This window comes from Filicampus tigris, chromosome 5 (assembly GCF_054856515.1).
Source record: "Filicampus tigris isolate MCC_2025a chromosome 5, RoL_Ftig_1.0, whole genome shotgun sequence".
NCBI lineage: Eukaryota > Metazoa > Chordata > Actinopteri > Syngnathiformes > Syngnathidae > Filicampus > Filicampus tigris.
The window spans coordinates 11,280,763-11,293,157 of NC_141221.1; the positions used below are offsets into that span (position 1 = coordinate 11,280,763).

At 42.1% G+C, this 12,395-nt stretch overlaps 1 protein-coding gene across 1 annotated transcript in view; it reads left to right on the plus strand.

Moving 5' to 3' along the window:
- Positions 1-224: 224 nt before the first annotated feature.
- Positions 225-12,395, plus strand: part of LOC147147268 (GDNF family receptor alpha-2-like) — a 69,462-nt gene continuing 57,291 nt past the window's right edge. Inside the window, exons 1-2 of the mRNA XM_086030689.1 lie at positions 225-765; positions 1,671-2,015. Of these exons, the coding sequence (XP_085886815.1) occupies positions 714-765; positions 1,671-2,015 (397 nt within the window). The 5' untranslated portion in view covers positions 225-713. The remainder of the gene's footprint in view (positions 766-1,670; positions 2,016-12,395) is intronic.

Sequence of the window (12,395 nt, forward strand, 5' to 3'; positions counted from 1 at the left end):
TTGCGCAGATGTTCCTAATAAAATGTCCACATGTACAAGCAAAACACACGCATGATGTCGTCTCCTCCTCAGGGAGCATTCTTCCAAGCCTCCAACAGGCAAAGTAGAAATAAGTCTCTCTTGCATTCCACACGTTCTCCAATGAGGTCAGCCCCCCTCGCAGCGCCCTCTAGCGCCCCCCGACCCGCAGCCCCCCTCCAATAAAACGCTTGCGATGCCTCCACACGCGCGCAGTCGGTGCTGCGTTCGCTACGAGTCGCACACTTGCTTAGAGCTCAGTTCAGCACGGACTTTCCACTCCATGCGAGATACTAATTGCGTCGATGACAGACGCACAATTCCACGACGGAGAAAAAACAGTGTCGAGGAGGTTTAGAATGCTGAGAGATGAAGAAGTCTCACTAGTTGGTCGCAGTGGGCGCGCACGGACCTTGACAAGAGGCGTTCATGGATTGACTCAGTGACTGGCATTTGACCCTTTTTCCCCCTCCATTAATATTGTTTTTGTTTTTGTTTTTCATTTTTCAACAGTCGTGGTCAGTATAGTTGATCTAAATTTAAATCATTGGATTATTATGGCATCGATGGGCCGGTAATTTGGAGTTGAATGAGGATACATTTTCCACCCGCTTTAAAACACGGATTAACCTTTGGAATAATATTTTTTTAAAAGACTTAAAAGAACCTAATTGGAAACACATCCTTGCTCCAACATGAGGTCCCTCACAGCGTGGATTTTCGTGTGCAGCTTTCTTCTGCTTTTAGGTGAGAGGTGAACTGTTCAAATCCATCTCAATACCATCATTGTGCTTCAGTGCATCGTGCAGGTGTACAAATCTGATGACTGAGAGTTTACCTGCAATGCGATTTGGAAAATTCTTTTAAATCGTATGCATTACAATAAACTGTCATGCATGTGTATAAATACTTTTGATAAAATTGGCCATTTTGATGGTACATTAGTCACCATAGATTCATGTGCTGCTAATTGTTTCACAAAACTGGAATTTGATTTTGATTGAGGTGAATGCTAATTAAATTCGGTGCTATCAACACATGCATCTAAAAAAAGAGTCTTCACATAATTGCACGCTTCAACTTCATGTCCCTGTCGTACCTGATGATATTGTCTCACTCAATGGCAATCGATTTATCAGGATCACCACAAGGGGTCGCTCTTGTCCTTCTACCTTTTCTCACTTTCACGCAGGTGTTAGTGGGCTTGGATCTTGAGTCTTGTGTCATGCGGACGCACCTGAGCGTCTGCCCTTGTGATCCCATCTTATTCCCTGCAAGATACAGTACAACACTCTGGTGTGCCGCGTGGCTGCTTCAGCAAACATTCAACAAGATGTTGTGCGATGCGCAGCAGTCGGTGGCATAACAAAAAAAAAAAAAAAAAACACCGGACAAACAAGTAACATTTTCATGCTCTTGCATAACATTGTGACAGATAGGCCTGTGTTACACAAAGACTCCAGTGGACCATGAAAAGGTTTTTACAGTCTCACTTGAGCACGCACAGACGTCTTGTCACAGGCCATCAAACCTTTTTTATTGTTGCCATGTTCAACCTGTTGCCTTCCATAAATCCAGTATAGAATAAAAGCCCTGAACTTGCACAATACAGAAACAAACCAAAAAAATACCCAAATTATTGTGTCCCCTAGATGAAACCGTGAGTTCCTGGGACGGTTCCTCGGCTTTATCCGTGCTCTTGGCCGACGGGCACCCCGGGTCCGAAGTGGCCGGAACGCCATCGGAATGGGTGGACTGCATTCAAGCGAGCGACATGTGCAACCAGAATCCCCACTGCAGTTCTCGGTACCGCGTGATGCGCCAGTGCCTGGTGGGCAAGGAGAAGGAAGCCATGCTGGACAACAACAGGGAGTGCCAAGCGGCCCTGGAGGTGCTGCTGCTCAGTCCGCTCTTCGACTGCCGCTGCAAGAGGAGCATGAAGAAGGAGCTGCAGTGTCTCCAGAACTACTGGAGCATCCACATGGGACTCACTGAAGGTAAGAGGAACATGGTTCCACCCAAAATGCAACAACCTTTTCCCAACCTTGATTGAGCCAACACCCTTAAAACAGTTGTGTTAAAATTAACAAAATTTGGGGTCAAAAAAGGACCGCTCCACTACTTGGGTCAATTTCACCCAACTTTCTGGGTTATTTTGCAGAAAACAACCCCAAACATTGGCAGTTTTGTACAAAACAATGGAAGAAGGTGGGTCAAATTGACCCAATTTGTTTTTGACCCAAAATTGTGTTATTTTTAACCCAACTGTTTTTAGAGTGAAGGCACGAAAACCATCACCAAAACAAAAAAAAGGCAAAATTTGGGTCTGATTATTTGAACACAAATTGTTGGATGAATGTCAACAGGTGGATACACAGATTTATTGTTCCTCCTGCTATCTACTGGAAGAGCAATTAATTGTCCTGCCTGTCAGTATACATCACGGGCATAAATAGATCAACAAAGATACATTATCTGTAGTAGCATAAATCAATTCATCCATCCATTTTCATGACTGGGCAGCCTGACTTGGACTCTGTGACTTAGGCTTCTTGTACATTGCGCAATTGCTAGTGTACTCCATTGGGTTCGGGGGGGGGGGGGGGGGGGGGTTGTTTTGCTCTTCACAAACTGCAAAAAACATGCTGCATGCGTGCACACACAACACAATGTCACGTGGCACAGCGCTTATAAGAAAATATGAACCCCACGTTCGGGTCTCAGTTGTGACGCATTTGTGGCAATTTCAAAAATTGGGGCTTAAACCGACCGGTCCATCATATATTTATCAGTTCCAAAGCATCTTTTGTATTTTCCTCTCCTTCGTCTGACTTTGCTGTTCACGCTGTATATTTTTTTGAACAACCTAGATATTTTTCACCCTTTGATGACTTATAGCTCAGATGAGCATGACCCAAGTGTCCACACGGCAGTCGCATAGGACACATACTCAATTCATATCCACATCATATTTGAATTTGATTTGATTTAATGTTTTTGCTCTGGGGTGAGATTTGGGGAGGTGGGGCGGGGGAAATTTTACTGTTCATATTATGTGAAAAAAAAAAGTGGTATGTGTCACATTTGGGAGAAAAAAAAAAATGGAACTGACCCACAATCTGAAGATGGCCTAAGAATTAAAGCAGAATTCAACCCAAACATATTTTTTTCAAGAATATGTTCCCAGCATTCCCATTAGTTGAAACACAGCATTCTGATTAATTTTGTGTTTGTGGAATATAAATTAAGCAGCAAAATGCACTCGACCAATCACGGCGGACCTGTTTTCTGAATCTGAGCCGTGAATGGTCGTTGTGAGCAGTTGTGATGTCATTTTCAGTCGACAGAAGACAAAATGGTCGCCCCCAGAGATGGCTAAAAACGTGTGGATTAACACTTATTCCACAAACACAATATTCATCAGAATGCCCTGTTTCAACCAGTGGGCTTACATCGAACATATTCTTAAAAAAAATACGTTTGCGTTGACTTCCGCTTTAAGAACTAAGGTCAGAGGAATATGAACTGGAATTCAAGTGGGATTTGAATGACTCCTCCTAGTCAGTGGCTCTCAAAACCTTTACACATAGTATCCACCAAAAAAAAAAAAAAAAGTTTGTCTCATTAAAATGTAATGCACATACTCTATGTAAGTCATAAAATCTTAATATAAATTTGACCTAGCTTATCTAAAGCTTTAAAGCTTAAAAAAACAGTTTGTAAAAAAAAAAAAGTGAAATATAACTGAACTGCACATACACGTACAATAACATACCATATGTTCCGTACTGGAAGGCCTTTAAAAGTTTGGAAGATGTACACCACCACACCCTGCTGATGCACTGTACCCTGGTGTCCTCTTCAGGAGATGCTTTGAGCCCCCGGATAAAAAATACATGCTTTTCCTGCCCGCTCCATCCTCTCCAAGGTAATGGAGCCGTAATGGGATTACATTAGGAGGACCTGTTAGAGTAGACTTATTGTTTTTCACCTAAAGTGTTCCATATTACCATGTAATTAGGTTACGCTTATATAGACCAATGGCCCTTATGTGTCCACTTACGCGGCACATAAAATAGCACTCTTGTAGTAACGCTGAACTCTCTGGATTTTACACAAAAACACTTTTAGAGGGTGAAAAAGTCCCCTCACTTTGACTGCCGTCCGTCAGCCGTCCATCCTTCGGCATGTCAGTGGCCCAGCGCTTCGTGTTCAACTACTAAAACGGCAACCGGGGTCACGTGTCCCGCGTATGAGGCCGAAGGAGGTTTGCCCTAAAGATGACTTGGTTCCCTGCTGGTGGACCGCAGAGTCAGAGTGGCAGAGTGGCAGAGTGGCCAGAACGTGATGCACTCAGCTGTTGTGACAAGCAGGCTAATGGTGGGAATGTCTTTGAGGATTGTGGACTTTTGCGTGGTGATCCGTGAAGTGATTCCCCGGCTCGACGGCTCACAGCACCAGCTTCACTTCATCACACTGATGGCAGCAGAGAGTCCCTGTCATGAGTTCAAGGCAAAACGAATGACGCGGATGCTCCCCGGGCATCGCATCTCGCTATGTGCTTGACGATGTTGTCTTTGCTCCATGTTTTTGTTCTTTTGCTGACTTTTTTATTTTTTGGGGTGGGGGGGAGTTTTGGGTTGTTATTTGAACGCATCACACAAGTTGTCCGGCTGTCTCTGCGTGTCCTTTGCATCGCTTGTGTTTCATTCAGTCTGCTCTTCAGCAATGGCCTGTTTTTGGCCTCGTTGCCCTTGGAGATGAAGCTTCGGCACAAACCGAGCATAGTTTTAATCTAATCATCATCCATTGTGCACTCGAGTATGATATTATTAACAATCCATGTACTACATCCTTATCTGGACACTTGCTTGGAATATGCTCTCACAAAATCAGTCAAAATTCAACGTGGAGTTTATGGTGATTAATAAGAATAGAAAAATAACATAAAAGCTGGAAGATTGTCAAGTCAAGTCAAATGTATTTATATAGCCCTTAATCACAGGAAAGTCTCAAAGGGCTTCACATATGCGCCAGATCATATACACGACATCCCCTGATCTTAAAAAAAACCATCTGGGGAAAAGTGAGAAACCTTGAGAAGGGACCACAGATGGGGGAATCCCCCTTCCAGGATGATCAGGCTGCAATGGATGCCGGGTGGGCAACATTGAACACCCATTATAGTACTATCCAGTGTATTGTTGATAACATTTTTTGAGTCTGGATGTTCATAGCTTGAGGAGAATTATTGCACAAATGGGCACTTTGCTGTGACTTAATGGAGATGGGAAATGTAGAAAATCAACTTTTGCATTCATACTGTCATCATTAAGCGAGAACCTGTCATGTTTATCTTATGGTGTCTACCTTTTCGACTAGGAGGAAGAACCTGAAACTATTGATGTAGATCAATAATGATCTACATCTACAACACATAAAAGTGGAGTTGGCTCTACTTTAATGCACCAACTCTGAAGGAAGGGGTCAAGGGAGCAATCGAAACTAATGTTAGGAAAGATAAAATAATAATCTCAAAATAATCAAATGAAATACACAGAATCTTAGGCACCAGGAAATTGTTTATGTCAATATGAGATGTATGATTTGTATATAATTGTTTGTTTCCCTTATGGTGATATACAGGAGACTAGATTTCATTTTACTTCCTTGTTTTCATTCAGTAAGTACAAAGAAGGCCTTGTTAAAGCGGGAGTCAACCCCAACATTTCCTTTACAAGAATATGTTCTATGCAGGCCCACTAGTCGGAAAATGGAATTCTGATTAATATTGAATTTGTGGAATATGAGTTAAGCAATAAAATCCTCTCATGTTTGTCCATCTCAGGGGGCGGCCATTTTGGCACTAGCTGTCGACTGAAAATGGCATCACAGCTGCTCAGGGCTCAGATAACGACCAATCATGTCTCATCTTATGAAATCAGGTGAACTGTGATTGCTCACACAATATTAATCAGAATGCCATCTTTCAACTAGTGAAGGCGCATAGAACATATTATTTCAAAGAATTTGGGGGGGTTGACCTTCTCTTTAAGAAAATAATAACTGCGGCTGATACTGTTTGAGAAGCATCTTTGAGAAAGTGAGAAGGGATAAGGATCAGCAAAGAGGGACGGGTCATATATTAATACTATGACATGTTTATTAATATATCTTGTTTTTATTTATATTATAATTTGCATAATTGTGTGCCCTCTTTACCCGCTTGTATCTTGGACATACATGTATAGATATATTAAAACGAACGATGCACATTGTCAAACAACAAATAACTTACAGTACATGATGCGCACAATGTGCTGCCGTGAGATTTCAGAAAGAAATCGTATGTAAACTATGCACAATATTTAATCCCTGAACAACATGCTAAAATCCATCCATCCATTTTCAGAACCGTTTATCCTCACAAGGATCGCAGATATATTCAGTTCAACTGAGCAAAAACGATCATCTTGAAATAATTGCCATAAATCAAAAGCTGTAGCTAGCTTTGGTTTCACTCGTGGACATTTTTGGAAGAAAATGTGGAAAAAATGTCAATCATTAGGCTATGTAACATGCACTGTTTAAACAAAGAAAAAAAAAAAAAAAAGCTAGTTGGAACTGAAAGGTTTGAATGGCAAGTGGCTTTAACGATAGAATTGCTTTAGCAGCACGACTCATTTGTTCTCGCAGCAGAAAAGATTACATTTCAAACAGTAAAAGTAACCTCATCATGAACATCTTTATTCTCGAGAACAAAGTGACTTTACCATCTAAAAGGACCAGGACATTTAAAAGCATCTTGTAGATCAGTTCACAGCTAGACAGATATTCTAAATGACCTTGATAAAGTCTGCATCCTCAAACGCTACAATTTTTGTGCAGCTCCTTCTGTATATGAAATGACCTTAAGATAACCTTGCGACTCAACTGCAGCGTGACAGGAGAAAGCGCCATCATCAGGGACCCTTTTCACTTCACTTTGTCAAACAAAACTTGCTTTTGCACCCTTTGAGTGCTTTGACTATGAAGTCAAGTTTTGCACCTGCAGTGGGATCCGTCAATTGACTTACATAAGAGGAATTTACTGTAACACCGTATTCGTTTCAGAGAATACATTAAATGTCAGATGCTTGTTGCTTTACCCTATATAGTATATAAAGTGTGTCAGAAAGATTTCAAGACTGCTGTCACAGAAGATGTACTGTATTTCAAGCCAGAAGATCAGCCAGAATATAAAAAGATCATGTGCCGTTTGCTTTGTTCAATGCGTGAGAAGAGGGGGGAAGACAACTTGTGGGTGAGCTACAGGGGATTATTTCAAAGAGTAATACTTGTAGTTTGCATTATAGAAATATACCTTTCGATCCTGGAACTTTTACAACGCACCTCAGAGAACATCCTTCTATCCGTTTTCGATCTTCCACACTTGGCCTTTAAACTGTGATGGTAGTTGTGTAATATACTTTGACCACTGCTAACTGAAAACTAAGTTGAGCTATCCTTCTATGATAATAATACATGCTTATTAAAACAAATAGAAAGTAGAAAGAAGCCTAAAAAGAAGCCTTTCACTGAGTAGGCTGAGATGAAATTTGGCAGCCTCGCGACCACGTCAAACGCATGAGGGCCGATTAGTGGGCCGGACTAAAATCCACTTCTGGCCATGCATAGTCCAGCCATTTTTTAAAAATGTGTTGCCCCCCGCCCCGCCGCCCCAAAAATGGGGATCCGGCCGGGCTGGAGGGTCCGACCGGCCCGGCCCAGGGACGGACTGCCCAGCTATGATAACACGCAAGCTCCAGACATTCTAACAAAACAATAAATTAACAGCGTACAGTCAATAAATGTAAGAAGGCACTTGTAAATGAAACATTTTATAATGGTGAGTTGCTAATAACAAGAAAGGAGATAATGACACAAATAGCCAATAATGCTATACACACGAAGTATGCTGTGTCTATTTTCTTGCCAAAAATGAGCGGACTGAACACTCATTTTGCTAATGAGTTCTGTACAGTACGCTAAAGTATGTCCATTAAAAAAACATTGGAGACTTTTTGATGAATAGTGACTATTTGTATACGAACAAAGTTGTCAAACTCGCAGTGAAATTATCTGCTCATGCCATAACAAACGCTGTGTTAAAATCACACTTGACAGTCTAACTGTACATTTTGCTTGTTGCTCACTAACATCACTAACGATACCTTTTGACTTGTGTGATGCAACACTGCACATCTCCGAATTCCCTTCACCACTGGAAATACAGTCAACACACGCTATTTCTCAGTTTATCCGCATTTGAGTGTTAAAACCCGTCCTCCGGGTTAGAATGTGATCCTAATGGCAACCTATTCCTGTGTTCCAACAGGAAATGGCAGCAAATACAACATTTCTATACAACAGTCATCAAAAAATAATGAGTGGTTGTTGCTCTGAATGTACAACCGAAGTCATTATTAAAAAAGAAAAAATGCTACATGGACTCAAGCACCTACAGGGAGTCAGCCATGGTTCCCTTTCATTAGTGCCCTGGGCCTGGTGTGCATGTGGCCTTGCAGTAGTGCAGCAGAATACAACATTCAAACGATCACTCACACACCTCCAACATACATTATTTCCTCGGCTTTGCCGTGAAAGAGCTTTCATGAGGACCTTTCTGAGTGCCTTAATTAGCTGAACCAGCTTCCTCTGCAGTGAGAGAACAGACACTACCACCACCCACATCCACCAACCCCAATCATCTACCTGACAATTTAGCTGCACATGTTTTAAAAGCAAATTAGCATCTACGCGCCAGTGCTGGAACTTCACAAACACGTTGTTCCAAAAACTAGGGATGGGCATTTCATTTCCTGTCCTGGATCGACCATGCGGGAAATTAATGACAAATGAATCGATCATTTTTAAAATCGTTAACCACTTTAATTAGATATTACTTCTGCATGTTCTGGTCTCTTGTTTCTATGTCAGATTAATTATTACCACAGGTGTTTTTTCATGCATTCATAAAACTGCTGGGTCAAAAGTAACCCAAATTGGGTGAAATAGCCAATGAAATAGCCAGGGAAATATCAACCTATACCGTGCAAGTTTTTGGAATGTGGGAGGAAACCGGAGTACCCGGAGAAAACCCACGCAGGCACGGGGAGAACATGCAAACTCCACACAGGAAGGCCGGGGCCGGAATCGAACCCACGACCTCTAAACTGTGAGGCGGACATGCTAACCAGTCCACCATGTGACACCCTAATATAATCTAATATGATATAATAAATATAAAATAGTAATATAATATAATATAATAAATATAATATAAGAGCTAAAGCACATGCAGTCCATGTTGAAATTTGCCTGTTAACAAACGTATCCGTGCACAGTCACTTCCCAAACACCCTGGACAGTCTCACCACACAAAAGTCATGTTGACTTTTTGGTTTATTTTCTGCTTTTTCTTAAATGTCAACAGAGCAAGGTCACCCTCCGAGTAGGCCATTACATCACGTTAATATCACAAGTTGCTTATGACGTGTGATATCATGTTAATATCACACGCTGCTGCTGCTGCCGCCAGCTTATGAGGATGCTATGAGGCAGCGGCTCTGCTAGACCGAGAGAAAGAAAAAAATAATAATGAGGGAGGAAAACCGAAAAGAAAGCGAGGGGGAAGATGAGGAGGGGGAGGAGGAGGAGCAAGAGGAAGGGGGGGGTGGGTTATAAAGGTGCATAGTATTCCTGGGTGAAACCATCATTACTATGAGCAATGGTAGCAGTCACCGGCCATTACCTTAGCCATCCACTGTCATAAGCAGAACATTTTTTCAGGCTGCCCCTCATGTCAGGCGGATCAAGAGGAGAAGCAGCCTCTTGCATGCTGAATACGTCCTCCCACCGGCACCTTAAGCACCCCACGGCCGACACAGCCAGCTACTTTATCATCATAAGAAAGAACCTGCCGATAGCTTTTTGGACGCGATCAATAAATTCTGTCACAGCGTTTCTTTCTTGTCATGCCACCTTTTCCGCTCTCATCCCTAAATGTGAGGATCATAGACACCTACTTCCCACTTGCTTTAAGGTGAAGTGGGCAAGGTTCTGTGTTAGTGGCTGGAGGGGCAAGTGAGTGACAGGCCATCTTGCACTGTGAATGCAGTCATGATGGCAGTATTAAGACTCAGTCCTCGCAGTGCCACTAAATGAATGTGCGTTTCCCAAGTTAACTTCCAGAACCGCAGGCTATCATCACAGCACGGCTGTGTGTGTGTGGAGGGGGGGGGGGGGGGGGAGTGGGGGGGGGGGGTTGCCTGCGTGCATGTGCGTGTGTGTTGGTGGCAGGCTGCAGCCACTCGCTCAGCATCGTTAATTGAAATTGCCGCTTGTTGTCATCGGAGGCCTCCCCTCTCTGCATGGAGGGGTTAAATTATTTTGTAAATACATTTTCAGACGGATTAATTATTTGGCTGCTTTTCCTGCGGGTAAGCAACGCAGCCATAAAGAAGCACTAACCATGTTTTACATGAAATATTGAAGGGCTTGATAGCAACATTTAAGCCGTTTTAGTTTTGTCGCAAACCGAATATGGTTTTGCTATAAAATGTAAATTGGGAGGCTGATATGATGAGGCTGCAGAGCCGCTTTTAATGATCCGCCTGACCTGCGGCGACGCAATAAAATGATTTCTCCATTTTTTTTTAACCGAAAGTTTTCAGAAGGAAACCAGTTTTCAATCACCACGCGCCAGGCATATATAAAAATGGTGATTTCAGCTAAGTGAGTGTGTAACTATTCGTATTACCATTTCACATCGCCCAAGGAAATGTGAGGGGGAAACGCTTCTATTCGCAGGTTGCCCGCCTGCACGCCACACCGCCGCATTCGGATATGTGACTTGAAATATTATCACGAGCTAATCCAATATTCTATTTGTCAGGTTTGAAATTGAGTTTAAAATGTCAATATCACTTCAAAAGCGCCACTGCAAACTGAATTTATGCTCCCAGATGCGTTCGGGGGAGCGGAATTCAAAGGGAGACGCACGTGTTTGCACCTCCCGCTAATGTAATGAAGTTGACGTATCGCAGCTCTGCGTCCTCAAAAGCGGTTCGACTCTGACGGCTCATTCTGTAAGCTTTTTGGAGCTCTGACAGCAAAACTTTGTCACTTTTTTGGGGTGTTTTCTCTTTAAGTGCGTGCCACAAGCATCTAGTCTTTTTTGTGTCACACAGGGCGGGCATCCATTATGCCGTAGTTGAACACTAGTTTCGTTTTTACAAATGGGCAATGTTGTGACTTTTCCCCAACATTAGCCTGCAGAAAAACAGAACGTGAAATCAATCAAACAGGAGCAAAAGAAGGGAGCTGTGAATGACAGTTATTAAAATTGACTTTGCTTGCAGCCATTAGGAGGTTGCCAAGAATGCCACGGAAAATCAAAAGGACAATCTCCATCACCTCGGGAGTTGAGCTTCATTGATAATGCATGCGCGAGGATGACTGATGTCGCGGCTCGGGCGCAAGCCTGATGGTCTGTCATGCTCTGCGCTGGCAGAGAAAATGAAGGCAAATGGCGGCTTAATTACAGCAATAAATCGTTGCCCCGCAGCTAAAAACATCATATCACAAAACAGCTGGGAAGGCTTTTCTATTGCTTGTGGATGACGATGACGCATGATTGGCTGTAGGTCAAAGAGCGGTGATATTTGAGCACTTGTGATTCATTTCAGCACACATGCTAAGGACTTGGTAGAATGCAGTCCATGTTTGTACTAAACATGCTTTTTGAATCCGTTTCTGAAGGAATCTGTTGGGCCTAATGTGATCAAACTGCATTTTCCCTTTGATAAGAATTCCATCAGCATGGTAATTAGTAGAAAATTGACATTTTTGGATTACTTGAAAAAGCGTTTTAAGGGAGACAAATGTGGCTAACAGCTTGGAAATTATGGCAAAATTAAGCATTTGTGAGCAGAGTTAGTCAAAATAATTATGGGGCAAAAAAAAAAATCATAAAGAAAATAATGGAAATAACGGTAACCCTTTTCTGGGTTAAACTATATCCATATCCGACCCGAAAAAAAAAAAATTAACAGACAAGAAGACTCCAGTTACCTCAATTCAACCTTTGCAGTTTAACATGACCTGAATGACTGAGAATTTACACCGCCAAAGAAAAAAAAAAAAAAACACAAAAACAAACATGCTGATATATTTTTTTTCGAGACATTGAAACAGAAAATTTTAAATGGCTTCAGCAAATATGCTATTTGGCTCAAAAAATAATTAATATTTGAAAAAAATAACTGTTAATCAGGAATTTACAAATGTGTACGGGAACAAGAAGCAAAGCATGCTTCTGAGTGCTTCTCATTTAC